At 39.6% G+C, this 20894-nt stretch overlaps 1 protein-coding gene across 6 annotated transcripts in view; it reads right to left on the bottom strand.

Annotated features, from left to right (window-relative positions):
• Window positions 1-20894, bottom strand: part of AKAP13 (A-kinase anchoring protein 13) — a 346896-nt gene that overhangs the window by 236587 nt on the left and 89415 nt on the right. For all 6 annotated transcript variants that reach the window (XM_087428907.1, XM_087428903.1, XM_087428904.1 and 3 more), the window contains exon 2: window positions 17869-17912. In XM_087428907.1, coding sequence (XP_087285033.1) covers window positions 17869-17901 — 33 coding nt within the window. In that variant the 5' untranslated portion in view covers window positions 17902-17912. The remainder of the gene's footprint in view (window positions 1-17868; window positions 17913-20894) is intronic.

The raw sequence follows: 20894 nt of genomic DNA, 5'->3' as shown, positions 1-20894 counted from the left end.
AAATGGGGATTTGCGGAGGAAAGATATTGGCTATGAGAAACGCTCACAGTAGTAACTTAATATTTATGCTGTCTGGGATCCTTTAACCACACAAGATAGGACGAACTAGGCAATGTTGGCAAAACCTATTAAAAGCTTTACTCAAAGCAGAATACAGGAAGGCAGGAGGTGACTGAGAAGGAATCCATATTCCTGAGGGTAGGTTAAGATCACCCCTGGCCTTTAACTAGTTCAAGAAGATGACAGGAATGGTAGAAAATGAGCACACTATCAGATTGGTGGGTCCCATGGACAAAAAAGGAATGTACCATTGCCTGAGTAGTAAGATAAAACTCACATTTCCTTCTGTGGACATAACAAAGAGACAGCTGAGAATTCCACCCTAGCTGCCAGATGCTCTGTATATCACTCGGGGTCAGCAGTTAATCCAAACACAGAGCTTCTAAAGGGCTCCACGGATGCACGAGGGCTGAGAGCTCTTTCTTGGTTTAAAAAAGAGTACACAAGCAAACAAAATTTGAGTGTATAGATGACGTTCTCTATACTTACGGGTAAGGACCCTAAATTACAATCCCCACATAAAAGGAATAATCAGACTCTCTGGAGGATAAATGTGGAGGAGTGAGAAAAGTACTAAAGATGTGCATCACCAGTCCCTTAATCAATCAATGAATTAGTGCACCTTTCAGAAAAATGTAATTTCCACATCCCTGCTGATATAAATATATTCCTAATGTTCTATTTGGATGGAGCTATTTGTGGACTTCTGAATTATAGATTCAGTGAGCTGACTTTATGAATCTACCTAACAGACTTATCTCAGACGGCATAGTGAATTCCAAAGAGGGCAATGAAAACCTTTAGGATTACAATGAACAGACTAGAACTTTAAAATATAAATCTTGCTGTCTTGGTTCCCCCATCTGTGAAATAAAACAATTCCTCCTAATTCATAGTTTTGTCAGACCAAGAAAATAAGATTAGTATAGAAAGAAGCCAACACAGCGAGTTCCAAGTAATCAGCCCATAACAACACAGAAATATTAAACTATTTGGGTTGAAATTCAGTTTTTCATCAAGTGTCGGTCCCAAGTTTTCCTACAAACTCCATCTCACAGGTCAAAGCAAAGAGACACTTCTGTCACTGGTTCCAGGTCACAAAGCCCCCTGTGTGGTTTCATCTCTTGACTGATGATCTATCGTCTCTTGACTGATGATCTACAGTGGCCTTCCCTTTGGGGTCATAAATCTTACCAAAAAAGATCTCATCTTAAGCTAAGCAGACAGGTATAACTAACCATGCATGGGGCAAACCTCTTTCCCAAAGAACAGCTTTAATTCTATTTAATCAAAAACACTGAGCACCTACTATGTGCAAAGTACTGTTGACAGAAGCTGAAGTTAAAATAAGGGCAATAAAAGCAACAACTCCAATATAAAATCTCTGCCCTCAAGATGTATACAGTAAATGGAAAAAGGCACGTAAACAATAGCGCACTCATTTAAAGTGTCTGAGGTGTTGTCATAAAGCCCGGACCGAGTAGCTGGGGCCTGGAGGGAGGAGTGACAGATTCCACAGGAGGCTGAAGCTCAGGCAGGGCTCCACAGAGACAAATGACAGGAAATGAATCCTGAAAGATGAGCAGTTTTCTCTGTGTGTGTGTTGGGGGTGATCAAGGGGGTTTACTGTATTTCAGAGTTGAAGAGATGCAAAAACTGTCTCACATGGCTGAAGGCTAACATACATAGAGTTGGAACTGGTTTACCTGAAGCACCAGTGACTCACCACGGAGTCCACAGCTAGGGAGTTGTAAACTCCCGAATGCTGACTTCACAATATTGTTTTTATTTATGCTGTCCGAAAATCTGTTACAGAAGCCTGTCTACAACCTCATTCCAACCCAGGTGCTCTTATCAGTTCCATTTGCATCATAACCTGCTCTGCTTACAAAGCAGACATGGCTTTAAATTATTCACGACCACACAAGGAAGAACTCATGAGAAATCCTAAATGACATAAAAATACTGTGAAAAATAATGTGAAGTATGAATTCCCTTAACTGAAAATAATCACTACTACCTTCTGCTAAGAGATAACTAGCCCTGTGTTCAATAGTACACACTTTGATATTACTGTGAGTTAATAATCCAGTGATAATTTACTCAGGAATCTACCACAGATCTGCCCCTTTGAAATAACATCCTACTTAATGCATATAATTTACACGTATCTTCACAGTCAACCACTGCTGATGGGTTAACAGTCAGCCATATTGGAAGCCCTAAATCTACCCAAACTGCTCCAATTTAATTCATAAGGAAGAACCTGTAAAACTATCCTTTTTAGGGGTTGGCCCAGTGGCGCAAGCGGTTAAGTGCGTGCGCTCCTCTGCAGCGGCCCGGGGTTCGCTGGTTCAGATCCCAGGCGCGCACCGTCGCACCGCCTGGCAAGCCATGCTGTGGTGGCATCCCATGTAAAGTGGAGGAAGGTGGGCACGGATGTTAGCCCAGGGCCAGTCTTCCTCAGCAAAAAAACAGGATTGGCAGATGTTAGCACAGGGCTGATCTCCTCACAAAAAAAATAAATAAAAATAAATAAATAAATAAAACTCCTTTTTGTTTACTTGGTTCATGCTTACACTCTGAGGTGCAGCAGAATCATTCTGATTCAGTAGGTCTGGAGTGGGGCCTGAAAATCTGCATTTCTAACAAATTCCTAGTGATGCTCATGCTGCTGGTTAGGGACCAGACTTTGAAAACCAGTGCTCTAGAACAATCCAGTTGTAAGTCAGACCAGGTCACCCCACAAATCAATTATTGCTGTGAGTAAATTTTTATAGGATCTATTCTTACATTTGAACAATGGATGGTAAACAGAATTCAGTGCTAAAGACAACTTCTAAATGTAGAATGTGATATAAGCATCACGCTTCAAGTTACCAGGTCAAGAGAGGGTGGTACTAACTTGAGGAACTGATAGTGAAACCATCCTTACTTGTAGAGATTAGACAGAAAGAGCAAAAGTTTTGAGTTCAAATCCCTGCTTCACCTCTTCCTAGCTTTGTTCCTTCATCTATAATACAGGCCTCATAAGGGTAAGGGGATAACGTATGTAAGTCACCTTACATGGAAGGTAATCAGTAAATGGTAGTTCCCCTCCCCTTTCTAAGCAAACAAGAGCTGTCAACAAAAGTGTATAAGCAGAAGATGTAAGAGGAAGCCACACAATATAATGTTTATATGCTTTCACACTGTGTCAAAACAAAGGAGATGGGTCTCTTTAAAAACTACCTATATTTAAAGTTTCTATCCATCGTCTGTGAAATGTGCTTATATCACCTCGTTTAATCCTATCACCCCCTAAGCTTGTGGTAAAGATGTGACTGTTCTCCCTCAGGCTTCCAAGGCAGCTCCTCCTCCTAAATACTCCTCACTTGTTGGTGCCACACCCTTCTCCCTCAGCCTCTCATATTAAAATCCTCAATGGTCATATCTGTGGCTCTTGGATGCTTTCAGTCATTCTATCAGACAAAATCCATATGTTCTTCCTTCGGAACAGCTTAACTACTCTCACATTCCATTCAGTATGTTGTAACAGTGAAGTAACAGGCCTACTTACTTGATAGTCCCTCACTGCTCTTCCTCTACTCTCTACACCTGTTGATCAATGTTCTTTGGGTACTCCTTCCATCATGCCACTATTTCCCTGGTCAAAAGATCTCCAGTTGCTCTCCATCCCGCTATGTGAAACTCCATATTCTCTCTATCAGTGCTGGCCAACACAACTTTCTGCAATAATAGAAAAATTCTATATCTGTAGTGTCCAATATGGTAGCCACTAGCAACATGTGGCAACCGAGCACCCTGCAATGGAGGAAGTGAATTTTTTATTTTATTTCATTTTAATTAATTTAAATAGCCACATGTGGCTAGTAACTACTATCATGAACAGAGCAGCTATATATACAGTAGTCCCTCCTTATCTGTGGCTTTGCTCTCTGTGGATTCAGTTACGCGCAGTCAACCTCAATCTGAAAATATTAAATGGAAAATTCTAGAAATAACAATTCATAAGTTTTAAACTGAGTGGCGTTTGGAATAGCATGATGAAATCTTGAGCCATCCTCCTCTGTCCCACCCAGAACGTGAATCATCCCTTTATCCAGCATATCCATGCTGTATACACTACCGGTCATTAGTCACTTAGAAGCCCTCTCACTTATCAGATCAACTGTGACGATATCGCAGTGCTTGTGTTCAAGCCACCCTTATTTTACTTAGTAACAGCCCCAAAACACAAAAGTAGTGATGCTGGCAATTTGGATATGACAAAGAGAAGTTATTGTTGTTAATCTCTTACTGTGCCTGATTTATAAATTTAACTTTATCATAGGTATGTATGTATAGGAAAAAACATAGTATATATAGAGGTCACAACTATCCGTGCTTTCAGGCATCCACTGGCGGTCTCGGAACATATCCCACCTTGGGTAACAGGGGGCCTACTGTAATCTCATGTCCAAGTATTCTCCAGTGTGAACTGTCCTCTCCAGTCAAGCCAGATCCCTCACCACCCCTGAGGATACCATGTCCCTACCTTACTTCAAAGACTATATTTCGTTCTCTCACTCTGCTCTTTCCTCTCTCCACAGCCTATCCATCCAAACTACTAGAGCCCCCATCTTTCTTGAAAGCTTCCCAATCATTTCTGCCAATAACCGATTTCTCTCCCACTATGAACCATCTCTGCCTGTATAACTCATCTAGCTCTTGAACACATGTTGTTTGCGCTGTCATTTAACTCCTCATGCATCTGAGCCCCTGTGAAAGAATCTATTCCTCTAAGACCAGATCCTCCATTTGCTTAACAGGTACTTCAGAAATACCTGTTGAATGAAGTAAAGGTACAGAGCATTATATTTTGGTCTTCCTTGGATAGAAGTCTTCTCTTCGCTAGAACCAAATGAAAATTTTAACTCCAATCCCCCCCACTCCTCGGTTTTTCAGATGCTTAGGAAACACCAAGTTATTGTAAAAGCAACCTGCAGATAGGCCCTGAAAAGTCTTTGACCTATGTATCTTCATCTGCTCTGAAATTGCCAAGGAAAAACAAGAAAATGCTATCTACAAATGCAGAAGCCATTAACTTCAAAGCAAGTTTCTAGAGACTGATTAAAAAGTATAACAGAAGGAAAATGATGTTCTTGCTCTGTAAAATCATCAAAAGCTAGATTGAGGAACACTTGACTTCCTTATTTCTTCTGGCACTAGTGACAAAGTGTTGTTATTTAAATACAGTCCTCAGATCTGGCTGGAAAGGGCCACCAGTCTACGAAACTGGAGCAGACCCACCAGACATGTATTGTTAAGGCAAAAGCAGGTAATTCATTTATGAGATCAAAAGGCTGATAAAGCTCTCTTTGAAGGAGCAAAATGTAACCGAACAGCCAAACAAGAAGCATAGCCAGGTTACTTCAACTCCTGCTATTGTAAAAACACATTTCCCAGGAAGAATAATAAAATGTTGCCATGACCAAATAGGCCCTCTTCTCTACAATGAAGCAACTGAGAAGATTAAGCTGGGGTAACCTAAATTCTGTGGCCATTCAAAAATATGACTATTTTTGCAAACTATACTTATTCAAGAATAAAGTTTTTAATTGATAAAAATTTTTAAACCTCTTCCTTCTGAGCACAACATCTCCACTTGTACTCTCATCTTCTGGTACTCTACAGGCTCTGAGATCTGTTCTGATTAGCAGGCACAGGACATGTTAATCCACTGCACAAAGTCCAAGTCTTCACTGAGGCTGGAAACATAAGCCCAGAGTCAACAAGAATCCAATGTGGTGGCAGGAAATCATTCTGATAAGTTTTTCTCAAGATCTAAATGTGAGTCAAATGGATATGCTCTTCTGATCTCCCTTATTTAAATGAGCTTTGAAGTCACCCGCAGGATTGACCCCTAGGTTCCCCACAGCTATGCAACCTTACACAAGTTACTGACCCCTCTGAATCCTCACACCCCTGGGCTGTAAAGTGGAAATATTAACCAAATCTTTTATGTCCTCTGTGAAGATTAAATCAGGGAGTGTGTATTAAGTGCCCACCATGGTACCTTGCCAAGAGTAGGTTCTCAACCAATACCAGAACCCTAACCTACCTACTTTTCCCTTCCCTGGGAAAACAGAGTACATCATCACCATAAGAAATGGTCCCTATTCTAATTCAAATAATCATAATAATTAGATACTGTTTTGCTTTGCACATTTTGAATAAAGAAAGGCACCCAGTGCCAAAGATACTCTTTCTTATGATGTTCCTCTATTGTCAGGATGTTTTTGCCTCTTCCCAGAAGCAGTTACATGCAAAAACATTCAGTACTAAGGAAAAAGGAGATGGGAAGGGAGAATAATAAACCAGATCTGCTGCGGTTCTGGAAATTTGTTTTCTAATTGGAATGGCTCTTCCCCTTGGAAATCTAATAAATGTGGGTTTTATCCCAAACATATGGCAGGTAATGATAATTATCCCATATATAACCTTGGAGCATGCCTTGGAGCAGAATTTACATCTCACATCTGAGTATCTCTCTGGTTTTAAAAAGTATTTAATTTGTAAGGGAAAAATGCCTTTTGGTTTTCCTGAGGGAGACCTAGAGATGTGTTCAACAGACCACAAATCTTGGGGACACAAAAAAAAGTTTATAACCGAAGAATCTGCGAAGTGCACCCCAAGTTTTCCCTCTTTAAATGTGTTCTTATGGTCATTTTAGATAGTGAATCATCACCAATATAAACCTTCTCAGTCAGTGTTAGCCACTGCCATCCATTCTGGAGTATCATCAACCATAAAGTGTCCAATGCCCACTGGAACACTTTGGAAACCAATAAAGAACATTATTCTAATAGAGAAAAGCATCACAGATGCAGGAGCTGCACTTTACAAGAGACATGCCCTACTGTTCCAGGGCCTTGACCTTCCTTTCATGTGGGGCTAAGAAGTCACCCATCCTCTTGAGGAAGCTCTAAGTATCAAGTAAGTATCTGACCAAATAATTCATCGGGGTGGCTACTACTCACTTTCCTATATCAAAAGTCACAATATACATTTTATTTTCACTCTTTTTTCCACTTAAGAGGAATTTCAAGTATTAACTGTAAACTATTCTCCAATGTGTCCACCCCCCATAAAGTCATTCTAACCCTTACCTGTTCACCCCTGCGAGAAAGGAGCTCAATGCTATCTTTTCAAATATTCCTCTTTTCTTCCAGTCTTCCCATTGCTACTTTTCTCCCTCTTACTTAGCCCACTTATTCCGAGACTTGTACTGTAACTTCTCTGCGCATGTACTTTGAATCTGGAGTGCAAACCAACTAACGACCTGCCTCCTGTACCACTAGCTACCTGACCAGATCTATCACAACTCCCAGGAAACTTTAAGGAAATCCTTCAATCTCTCTGTTTCTTCACTCTTCCAGAAGAGTGGGCTTACCCATCCCTAAAATATGATTCCTATGACTCATCCAATTTTTCTCTAGTCTGACTGTGGGACATTCAGCACTTGGGTGCATGATCACAACTTTTTCTCCAGAAAAGTGAAGTGACGAGAAGAGAAAGGAAGTGACTTCCTCTGTCATATAGTGTACTGGGTTAATCTGAGTCTCTTTATTCTTGACACCTATTGTCTGCGTGTACCTTGTAGAGCTTCAGGCCTGGCCTCGCCAGATCTCTTCTAGAAGAAGCGTGGGGCCTGAGATAAGAGGCATCTTAAGACCCTTTCCTCCTCTTGCTTCCTTTTCAGCTGTTAGCCAGGGGGAGGATTTGTTTACTATTGCTAGTATCCAGTTGCTAGGTTGCTAGGTCCAGTAGTGCTTAGCATGTGGGGGTGGTGGTAGGGCCCATTTCGTTTGTTTTATAAATACCAACCTTTGCTTCTTGTGCCTGGCTTTTTCTCTTATCATCTGACGGCATCCCTCATCCCCTACCCCTTCTGGGAAAAGCCTATACTTTTATCTTGACAGTGAGAAGGGCTCTAGAACTAAAAGGTACACGGACTACATTCTTAAAATAATATTAGCAGTCATATGGTTTACTATATGTAATTTGCTGTAAACAAGTGGCTCAGACCACAAGTCCCGTAAGGACTAGAGAGAACAATTCAGGACTCAAGAAACATAGGCATGATTTCCAGTATGCCTTTTCAATTCACTAAATGACTAAGTAAGTTACTTATCTCACCAAATATGTCTCTAGAATAAAACTCTATCAGACACTCAGCTACATTTCATAGGGATACAGTGCAGATTTCCTTAGAATTGTAATGAAAGTTACACAATAAAGACATCGTTGTCACATTTATTTCCTTGTTAGCAACATTTTCAATCACAAAGAGGGCATCACTAACTATTCAGGGCCCACACAAGGTAAATTAATAACGAAACATAGGAAGGAAATGAGCAACTTTAAGAAAGGCATTTATTCTATCAAAAAGAAGCAAAATTTACTAGTCTTATCTAAATCGTATTTCACTTAACAACTGTTCACTGAAGGCCTACTATGTTCCATATTAAATACGGTTGGTACACCTTAGCTGAGAATTATATTTGTTTAAAAACCCAGTGTTGAGCCGGCCCGGTGGCTTAGCGGTTGAGCGCGTGCGCGCGCTCCACTGCTGGCGGCCCAGGGTTCGGATCCCGGTGTGCACTGACGCACCGCTTCTCTGGCCATGCTGAGGCCGCGTCCCACATACAGCAACTAGAAGGATGTGCAACTATGACATACAACTATCTACTGGGGCTTTGGGGAAGAAAACAAAAAAGGAGGAGGATTGGCAATAGATGTTAGCTTAGAGACGGTCTTCCTCAGCAAAAAGAGGAGGATTAGCACAGATGTTAGCTCAGGGCTGATCTCTCTCACAAAAAAAAAAATAAATAAAATAAATAAAAACCCAGTGTTGGGGGCCAGCCCAGTGGCATAGGGGTTAAATTTGCACACTCTGCTACGGCGGCTCAGGGTTCACAGGTTCGGATCCCAGGCTCGCACTGGTGCACTGCTTGTCAAGCCATGCTGTGGTGGTATCCCATATAAAGTAGAGGAAGACGGCGGGCAGGGATGTTAGCCCTGGGCCAATCTTCCTCAGCAAAAAGAGGAGGATTGGCAACAGATGTTAGCTCAGGGCTAATCTTCCTCTCATACACACACACACAAAAAACCCAGTGTGTATCCACAAGGGCAGAGACAATGCTCTGTTCAAACCGCAGGCAATGAATTACTCACAATGAGCTCTCTGCTGACATAAGCCCTTTCACCTATATTCAAGGGCACACCTTGCAGAGAACAAGGGTGCCTATTTTAGGAAAATCCAATATACAATAGATACTTCCAAACCAGAAACAACATTAGAGGGGGAAAGGGAACAATTACACCATCTTATTTAAATGCCCAATTCCTTCAGAACAGATAAATTAAATTATATAAATTCAACACCACTTTAACCAAGGGATCAAAGTTAACATCTCCAATAATCAGACAAGAATATATCATGTGTCCTCCTAATGTGATACATCAATAAGGACATCTTTTATGTAGTATTCCTGCCAAAATCAGGAGAAAATGTCATATAAACTCCAACTGCTACAAAATAACTGGCCTATACTCTTCCAAAATACCAATATCATGAAAAACAAAAAAAAGCAGACAAACTATTCCTAAGAGACTACAGAGACTTAAAAAAATACAATGTGTAATCCTGAATCCTCTGGATTGGGGAGGGGAAAAGGGAGGATGCTATAAAGCGCATTATTAGGATAATTAGAAAAATTTGCATATGGACTTACATAAGAGTATTACATCAACGTTATAATTCCTGTTTTTGTTAATTGTACTGCAGTTATGAAAGAGAAGGTCCTCGTTCTTAGGAAACATGCTGAAATATTTAGGGGGAATAGAGTATGATGTCTGCAACTTGCAATTGATTCAAAAAATATATAATACAGAGAATGATAAGCAAATGTGACTAAATGTTGCTAATAAGAGTTGAATGGATAAGTTGTATTTTTGTAATCTTTTCTGTAAATTTGAACTTATTTCAAATAAAACATTTTAAAATCTTAAAAACGTGAAATGGAAGATTAAATCTGGATTACATATAAGAAAAATGGACTTCATGGAAGTCTCTATCATATTAAGTGCTATGAGATTTGTGTGTTTTATGGAACAATTGCGGACAGCAACTGTGTAAGAAGTTTGGTGTATAGAAGGAAAAAATGGATTTGAGAGTTACAATTTCTGGTAAAGCCCTACCTTTTGCATTTACGAGATGAGCCATCTTGAGCTTTTGTTTCCTCGAGTATGATGAGGGTAATAATGCAGCTTCCTCCACCCTCACAAGGTTGTTGTGAGAACCAAATGACATAATATATGCAAATGTGCTTCTTAAACTAGGAGGACCATACTAAATGAGCTCTTGCTTTTAAGAAGTTATCATCTAGAAAGGTGATGGAAATGAGTGCTACACCAGTAGGTGAAATATTCACAGAAAACCAGAAAGTCAATGGACTAATCTTAAATCATATCATACATCGTTTATTTAGGTTCACAAACGGACTAACAGTAATAAGTTTTAAAAATATGTTGTTTTTTCTCCCAAGAAGCAATTCAGCCATGAAAGAATATAAAAACAATGCAGATTTTTTTTATTACACTTTCCTCTGGTAAGTGACAGCCAAATCAGCTAAATAATGTTCCTCAATTGAAGAATGTCCAATTATCATAGAAAACGTGGACCTTACGGATGACTACCAAGTACTTAAACTATTTTTCTTCAAATGGGTAGTCCACAACACTATGTTTAAACTGCCTAAGAATCCAGGCTGCCCAGGGCCTGCAGCTCCACATGAGGATAAATCCCAATATCACCAAGAGGTGTGACTTGACCCAAGCATCAAAGGCCCCCAAGTTCAGGGTACACTCAAAGATGGGTGCTGTGCTGCGATTCAGACATGATGGAAGGCAGGCCCAAGGAGAGCACCCAATGGTCTGTGAAGTCCTACAAGCTCAGGCTTTTCCCTCATCTCCTCCCTAAGTGTCCAACCTCATCAGGAAGGAAAAACCGTGCTCCGCCCCTTTGCACTCCCTGAGTCCCAGGCATTATTTTTTCTGGTCCTCAAATGTATTAAGCCAGCCCGCACTTTAGAGCTTTCACAATTCTTCTCTTGGGCTAGAACACTGTGGGCTAGCACTCAGCTTAAATGGCATGCCCCTCAGAGGCCCTCCCTGTCCACTCAACCTAAAATAACCCCAGTCAGGCACTAGCACATCCTCCTGTTATTTTATTTTCAGTTTTTCTTCCTGATAGGTTTCTTGCTTATGAGTTGTCTGTCTTCTCCTCACTATAATGCAAGTACCATGAGAACCGGGACCCTTCTGTTTTGTTCATGGTTAAATCTCCAGCATTCAGAACAGGGCTTGGCACAAAGCAGGCACCTGAACGAAAGAATTCGACAGCTCCACCCCCAAATTCACTTCCAAGCCCATGTGTGACTGAAATTAAAGAACTCCAAGAATAAAATGTTAAAAGCTTAAGTTTGCCTTTTCTGCCATAGTCCACTATTCAAATTTCAACCACTCTTCTATCTTCTCCAAGAGCTCATCTACTCTCATACTCAAAAGTATCAATTTGTTATAGATGACTTAAACTATCTCTACTTCAAAGCCAACTTCCTTTCTCCACAGTTCCAAGCCCACATCTCCAGCTGTCAACAGAACATCAATATGCCCTTCAACATGTTTAGAGAACAAGCTCATCACCTTCTTTCTTTCCCTTATCTGCCAATGGCACCAGCTGTCATTCACACCCAAATTCTCAATCAACTGTCATTCATTCTTCTGACTCCTCATATCTAATAAAGCATTTGGTTCTGCTGCTTCTTTTAAAATACTTCTTGCATCTACCACTGCCTCTCCATTTTTTACTCCCACTTAACTATCTAGGCCCTCACCACCTAGAGGGATATTACTAAACTTGCCGAAGTTTTTAACACCACCGCCCAATGGCACTGAAACTGCAATTCTCATAAATTCATCCAGCAACAATCAATACCTTTGTGGAGGCTGAAAAAAATACCTGACCTAGTGATGTAACTAGCTTGCCTAACACAAAGGTGGTACCAGTAGAATCACAGAACTGACAGACAAGGAAACCAAGGCACAACCATTTTAAGACACTGGTCTCTATAGTTTCAGGCCAGTGTCCTGCACACTCCACAATGAGCATTTCACCAAAAATAATTCATTAAAACAGCTTCATTTAGGCGTTGGCCCAGTGGCGCTCGCTCCGCTTTGGCAGCCAGGGGTTTGTGGGCTCGGATCCCAGACATGGACCTACGCACCGCTTATCAAGTCATGCTGTGGCAGTGTCTCATATAAAGTAGAGGAAGGTGGGCACGGATGTTAACCCAGGGCCAATCTTCTTCAGCAACATGAGGAGGATTGGCAACAGATGTTAGCTCAGGGCTAATATTCCTCACACACACACAAAAAACAGCTTCTTTTAAACATTCAATAGTACTGCCACCTGTAGTTTGGAACCTTTCTTAGATTTTTAACTACTCCAACTTATTCTGGACACATTTTCATTCAAAGACTGATTAAATATTTATTTGGAGTCTAGCCTATTTTTCTTAACTCACAGATAAAAGTTCTTCTAAGGATCCAGTGTTTTTCCTTATATCTAACAGTTCTTCTCTCCTCTGATGATAGTTATCTGTAGCAGACCCCAACTACAGACTAAAGGAAAACCTTCAACACACTCGGTCTGTTCTTTGTTTATGACTTCTTTCTCTAGGTGCAGAGAATTGCCTCCTCTCCAATGGACTGTCATATAACAGTTACTTTATTTCACCAAAATAGCATAAACCCTTGTGACTTGACTTAGTTCATCGAGAACAAATATATTGTTACTCTCCTTTCAAAAAAGGGATAACAAATTGCTCCATTAAGTATTACTGCTTTTTTTTTTTGTGAGGAAGATCAGCCCTGAGCTAACATCTGCCAATCCTCCTCTTTTTTTGCTGAGGAAGACTGGCTCTGGGCTAACATCCATGCCCATATTCCTCTACTTTACATGGGACACCGCCACAGCATGGCCTGACAAGCAGTGCGTTGGTGCGCACCCAGGATCCGAACCGGCCAACCCCGGGCCGCCGCAGCAGAGCACGCGCACTTAACCGCTTGTGCCGGCCCCTAAGTATTACTGCTGATAGACATACTTGGAATCTGAAATGTAAAATATTCTTCTTCAGTAGAGCCTGCCCCATTAGATTAAACACATAATCATATTAATCAATATAAGAATATTCCTCAGAACTGATTTCTAAAGAGCCTTGCTTCCCTAACAGAACGAAGCTCTTTTAAGCTTAACAAGCTTTACAGTGGTTTCTAGACTAAGCCCAGAAAATATAGATTTAAATCACAATTTTACTATCAATTAGCTGTGACACCTTATCACATTATCTTCAAAACTCATTTCCTCATCTCTAAAATGAAGACGAAGTAGATAATAGCTAAGATCTTTATTAACTCTACGGTTCTCAGATTCCATAATGGCAAAATCAGAAAACTTCTAACTTATCTCTATGCCTCTCCTTCTAAATTATCCTTCACACTACCACAAATTAATTTTCCCAAACGATGACTGTATTAGCTTTCTATTGCTGTTACAACAAATTACCACAAACTCAGAGGCTTAAAACAACACAAACTTATTATGTTACAGTTCTGGAGGTCAGAATTTTGAAACGACTTCCACTGGGCTAAAACAAAGAGGTCCACAGGGCTGTGTTCATTTGGACCCTCTAAGGAAAAATCATTCCCTTGTTTTTTCCAGCTTCTAGAGGCTGTGTACCTTGGCTCATGGCCCCTTCCTCCTTCTTCAAAGCCAGCAGTACAGCATCTACAAATCTCTCTCTGGCTCATGACTCTCCTCTTGCTCACTTATAAGGATCCTTGTGATTACATTGGGCTACGCAGACAATTCAAGATAATCTCCCATCTCAAGATCCTTAATTAAATCTATGAAGTCTTTTCTGCCATGTAATAAGATAAACATTCACAAGTTCCAGAGATTAAGACATGGACACACTTGGGGAGCCATTATTCTGCCTACCACAACAACTTAAGTTACATTAGCCCCCTAAGCAAAAACTTTCAATGGCCAAAACCAGACAAAGATATCAGAAGAAAACTACAGAATATATCTTTTACATATAGACACAAAAATCCTCAACAAAACACTAGAAAACCAAATCCAGCAACATATAAAAAGAATTATACACCATGACCAAATGGAATTTATCCCAGGAATGCAAGGTCGGTTTAACACTCAAAATCAATCCATGTAATACACCACACTAATGGAATGAAAGAAAAAATCCTCAGGATCATCTCAATAGACAGAAAAAACCTTTGACAAAATCCAATGCTTTTTCATGATTAAAATACTCAAACTAGGAATTAGAAGGAAACTTCCTCAACCTGATATAGGCATCTATAAAAAACCCACAGCTAACAACATCATACTTAATCTTAATGGTGAAAGACTGAAAGCTTTCCCTTTAAAATCAGAAACAAGGCAAGGATGTCTGCTCTCACTACTTCTATTCAACACTGTACTGCAGGTTCTACTCAGGGCACGTAGATAAGAAAAAAGAAATAAAAGACATCCATATTGGAAAGGAAGAAAACTATCTCTATTTTCAGATGATATGATCTTGTATATAGAAAATCCTAAGGAATCCACTAAAAAACTATTAGCTAATAAACAAGTTCAGTAAGGTTGTGGGTTATAAGATCAATATACAAAAATCAATTGTATTTCTATACACTACCAATGAACAATCTGAAAATGAAATTAAGATAATATTTACAATAGCATCAAAAAGAATACAATACTCAAGAATAATTTCACAAAAGTACAAGGTTTGTACACTGAAAACTATAAATCATTGTTAAGAGAAATTAAAGATGACCCAAAGGAAAGGACTAGAATTGAGAGTCCAAAAACAACTCCTTACATTTATGACTGATTGATTTTCAAAAAGGTGTCCAAGAAAATTCAATGGGGAAAGAAGAGTCTTTGCAACATATGGTGCTGGGACAACCAGATACCCACATGCAAAAGAATGAAGCCGGATCTCTCCCTTACAGCATACACAAAAATTCACTCTAGAACCACATACCTAAATGTAAGAGCTAAAGTTCTAAAACTCCTAGAAGAAAACATAGGAGTAAATCTTCACAACCTTAAGTTAGGCAAAGCTTCCTTAGATATGATACCATAAGTACAAGTGATAAAAAAAAATAGGTAAATTGGATCAAAATAAAACCTTTGTTCTTCAAAGGACACCATCAAATAAACAAAACGATAACCCATACAGTGGGAAAAAATTTTTGCAAATCATACATCTAATAGGAGACTTGTATCCAGAACACATAAAGAACCTTTACAATTCAAAAATAAAGAAGATAACCCAATTTAAAAATGGGCAAGAGATATGAATAGATATTTCTCCAAAGATATATAAATGGTCAATAAGCACCTGAACTATGTTCAACTTCATTAGCCATAGGGGAAATGGAAATCAAAACCACAATGATATGACTTCACAGCCACCAGGATGGCTACAATAAAAATGTCAGATAATAGCAAGTACTGGAAGAATATGGAAAAATTGAAACCCTCAACATTGATGGTGGGAATGTAAAATGGTGCAGCCACTGTGGAAACAGTTTGGTAATTCCCCCAAAAGGTTAAACAAAGAGGTATCATGTAACCAAGCAATTTTACTCTTAAGTATATAGCCAAGAGAAATGAAAACATAGGCCTACACAAAAAATTGCTGTTCACAGCAGCATTATTCATAATAGCCAAAAAGTAGAAACAACCCAAATGCCTATCAACTGACGAGTAGATAAATAAAATGTGGTATATCCATACAATTAAATATTTGTCAATAGAAAAGGAACAAAGTACTGATACTTGCTCTAATATGTACCTTAAATACATTATACTAAGTGAAAGCCAGTCACAAAAAGCCACATGTTGAATTATTCCATTTATATGAAATTTCCAGAATAGGTAAATCCATAAAGACAGAAAGTAGATAGTGGTTGCCAAGGGCTAGGAACAGGAGGGGAATGGTGAATGACTGCTAATGGGTATAGGGTTTCTTTTTGGGGTGATGAAAATGTTCTGAAGTTAGACAATGGTTATGATTACACAACCATGAATATACTAAAAACCACTGAATCCTATACTTTAAATGGGTGAATTTTACCGTGTGTGAATTATATCTCAATAAAGCTGTTTTTTGTTGTTGTTGTTTTTTGTGTGTGCGTGAGGAAGATTAGCCCTGAGCTAATATCCGTTGCCAATCTCCCTCTTTTTGCTAAGGAAGATTGGCCTTGGGCTAACATCCGTACCCATCTTCCTCCATTTTATATGGGACGCCGCCACAGCATGGTTTGACAAGTGGTGTGTCAGTGCGCGCCCAGGATCCGAGCCTGCGAACCCGGTCCGCCGCAGCGGAGCACGCGAACTTAACCACTACGCCACTGGGCCGGCCCCTCGATAAAACTGTTTTTAAAAGTCTAAGGTACTTAGTTCATGTGCAAACCTACTGCTGAACATACTAAACTGTCTTCAAATAGTCTGGAAAGAAAATAAGTACATAAAATATCTTCTAAGAACACATATTTTTCTTTATGTTATATTTAACATAAAAATCATCTATGCAGGAGAGTGATCATATGAATGTGCTATGTTAGAAAGGTATATGACTATTATTAACATAGAATGGTTTAAAATAAATGCATAAAATGAACAGCAGATTTAAAATAAACGCCATCAAAAGCTCCTCTGTGGTCACAAAATAAATACCCTGCACCTTTGCCTTCACAGTTGAGCTCCAACCATCTTTTCACACTATTCTCCCATTACTCCCCACCACAAATTCAGCTGGGCCAGACTCTCCACCTGCCCAGCACCCAATGAACACCATGCCCACTGCCATGCATCCCTCTACCATCTGCCTTTTGTCTTGAACAAATGCTAAGGACTTTTCACCCAACTAAATGCTCTTTAGTCTTCAAGGCCCGACTCAAGTCCAGTTCCTTTAAAGAAACTTTTCTCACCTCCTCCAGACCACACAAGTCCAACATCCACCGGCCTGTCACTGCTCTAACTGTCACAGCTCTAACTGTCCATATCTCTAAGCTGGTTCCTCATCAAACAGGCACTTTTCACCATCCCTATTCAGCTAACGCACTCTCACAACAACAAGAGAGAGTCACCTCGAGTTACCTTTTCCTGCCTTGATTAACCCATTTATCCATTTCATCTTATAACTCCCTTACTTAAAAAGGTGATATTATCGGCTTTCACCCAGAGTCCTAAATAAATAGCACTCTTGCCAATGACAGAGTGCCACCTAGTTGCAACACAGGGTAACTCACAAAGGCAGTAGGAAGATCTCCATACTACTTTTATGCACTCTACATAAAAAGACGAAGCCACACCATCATTTTGCAGGGCAATGTAACTGTTTTATACGTGCATCTTACCACCCTGACTATATTACCTCACAAGTCTTACGAGTATTATTTGTTCTCAGCTCAGTACCACGCATGTATTAGCCATTTAGATTTACTAAATCAAATTCAATTTCTGAAGTGTACTATGCCAATAAATTCATGTATAGATGGTTAAAAATTCCTTTGATAATCACATGAGAGATCTGTGAGTTTATCAGAACAAGTAAACAGCACAGATAAGTATAAAATAAAAAAGGAATCTCGTGATTTACTCACATATAATGGAGCTTGTTGTGGATTAAGTTTCATGACCCAGGACACTGAAACAGAAATGGAAGAAATAAATGAGAACAAAGGAAATAAATGACAATAAACTTAAAAGTTGTCACAATATAAAAACCACCTAAAGTCCTAGATATCAACCACAGCTATATGAGCACAATCAGAAGTCTGAGATTACTGTATACCTAGCTTTCCTTAGAGGTTTGGGAAGGCAGCAAAGTCAAAAGGATTGCAGAATTCCTTGTAGGCCAGATTCAATCTTTTCAAGTGGAGAGAAAGATGTTCTCATTTAAAAATACAGACAAAAGGCTTCACACTGTCACAGAAGTTGTTTCAAACAACAGGATATTTAAGGCAGTTGCCAAAGTGTATGTTGTTGTTACATTTTTATATAATTTCTCAACCTGACCATACCGTTTACCAGAGCCTCCTCCAAGTCTCACTAGGGAGTTTAGGGGAAAAGGAGGTGGCAGAGGACCCCTAGAGCTCTCTTCCTCTCTGCCCCTCTCTCAGAGGAGGGAGGCCACAGCTGGCCTCCAACAACTAAAAGTTGTTACCCTCTTCAAAATTAATAGCTAAATTTGCCATTGTTACTTTCACTAAATGAATTCTCACAAAAATCTTCTGAAGAACTTTAGAGAAGACTTCCAGGATTGTATAATACATCCCTAAATATTAATAATAGCATGTTCTTAAAAGTTTAACTTGGTGATTTGACCAGGACTTCATCTAGGCTAAAATATCATGGTCCAGAATCATGAACTTCAGAATGGCAGGTCCTTTGCCAAACATCCTGAATTTGAGTATAAGCTGACCCCATCCTCATAAAAGTCAGAGAAGCAGACCCAACTGATTTCATTATAAGAAGTTTCTTACTCATAATAGGTAACTGGATTAAATTAAGGCACATACTAACCAACTATATAAACAACAGTAGAGAAATGTCATTCATACATGCAAAAAATAGACAAAATTACATACTTTGTATTCTACCAGATCACAAAAAACTAACAAAGAATTGAAATTCAAATAGCACAAATTGGAAGTTATCAGTGACCAAATGTTTAGAATAAAGAGCAATGCCTCAGCGACCATGCATAACTTAACAGAATCCTCTCAATATTAAAATCCTCACAGATCTGCCAGTTTGGTCAGGCTGCGGATGTCTGAGATCCAGGCTTACCCAAAAAGCAGTTAATACAACTTGGGGGTGGGGCGGGGGAGGGGAGGATCTATAACCAGGCTCCTAAACCCAATCCTCTCCAACCAGCCACAGGCCATAGGTTTCAATGTGTTCTGCTGGACAAAGGCAGTAGATGCTGACAGCTCGGTGGCTCCCCCACTTTGACTGACCACCTCCAGGCCCACCTGGAGGCCCACCTGGCTCATTCATTCTCGGTCCATCCCCACAATTTAACAGACTTCCTGGCTCAGCATTCTTTCCTTCCTGCCTGCCTTCATTTAATGATTTGTATTCGTAGGAGCTAAAACTACCTGCAGAAATCCACACTGAAAACCAAGCTTGAGAAATATAGCAACAACCAACTCTTTCAGTAGAAAAATAAACATTTCCAGACCATCAGATTCAAATGGCAAGCATGGATGAAAAAGAAAGATTGAAGCTCTTGAATACTTCTCAATGCATTAAATATCCATTTAATTTAAAATTAAGCTCATTGTGCTCAGTGGTCTTTTAATCAGCTTTCCAAGTCCTGTTCAGACTTGCCTGGGACAAAGGATTGAAAGAACCTATAAATTTATGAACCAATCTGCCTTAACTAACTTCTGAAGTGTTCCTGTCATCACAAGCAAGAAGAAATACCAATGGAAACTGAAACAGGAATTAACACTTTGGTAATTCATAAGGATTGGAGAAATCTGTGGAGACAAACTAGTGACTTACCGGCCTTCTGATGTTTCTTGATTTGCCAAGAAACTTAGGATGACTAGGTAAGGACCATAAACATCAACTTATCTGAGTGGCTCCCACTACATTTTGGAAGAAAAAGCTGGTGGAACTCACATGGCTCTAAGGAAAGGCTAAATCATCTAAACTGATTAGAATTATGAACTCGCCTAAACATATTTCAAAGCCAGAACCCATACAAGTTGTTCTGGTATAAGGATTAAAGAGGGATGACAAAGTGTCCTCCCACACTGGTCAAAGGGACAGGTCACTGTTATGCTGGCAACACAGGCTGTTGAAAGAACAAGTTTGTCAAAAGTCATCACGGCAATGACCCCAGAAGCCACAGATTGGTAAATTCAGATTGCCTTTAGGCATCTTCCATGCTGACACACACAGAGAAAGAGAGGACTAACATTTACAGAGCTTTATATTCAGTATCATATTTAATCCCCATAAAAAGATACTATTTTCCCATTCCATTGGTGAAAAAATTGAGTCTTTCAATGACTAAGTTATTTAACATCAACGTCAAGAAGTGGAAGAGCCCAGATTCAAACTCAGTCTGATGCCCAAACATGTGCTTTTTCCCCATATCATAAGAGGATCTCTTATAAGAGGATCTCTTATGATGCATCCTCTTATGAGGATCTCTAACCACCTCGATGTACAAACTGACTTGCCCTACCTCTAGCCCTCACTCTACAAACAACATAGATTCTCCCTGACTTTAATTCAACTATTGCTGTGCATGTACAATGTGCCAGGCACCATACTCCTCCAGGCACTGCAGGTACATAAGCTTCACAGAGCTCATTCTAGGAGTAACACAGACCAATAAAACACTAAAATAAATGGTTTTCAGATAGTGATAAGTTCTATGGAGAAAAATAAAAGAGAAAAGGGAACAGAAAAGGAATAGGATACTGTTTTAAATATGGTGCTGAAGGAAGGCCTCTCTGAGATGACATTTTACCCAAAAAATGAAAGAGATTAAGAAAGTAAGAGGTAACAGGTGAAAGGTGTTCCAGACCCTCAAACTGGCCCCAAAACTGACAACTCAGAGTTCTAATGCTAAACCATCAAAAAACTTGCTACATATAATGCAAACTAA

This window comes from Ceratotherium simum, chromosome 3 (genome assembly GCF_057802395.1).
Source record: "Ceratotherium simum simum isolate JZ-2026a chromosome 3, ASM5780239v1, whole genome shotgun sequence".
NCBI classification, from domain to species: Eukaryota; Metazoa; Chordata; class Mammalia; order Perissodactyla; family Rhinocerotidae; genus Ceratotherium; species Ceratotherium simum.
The sequence above is the reverse complement of the archived record's forward strand: the minus strand, read 5'-3'. Positions and strand labels throughout refer to the sequence as shown.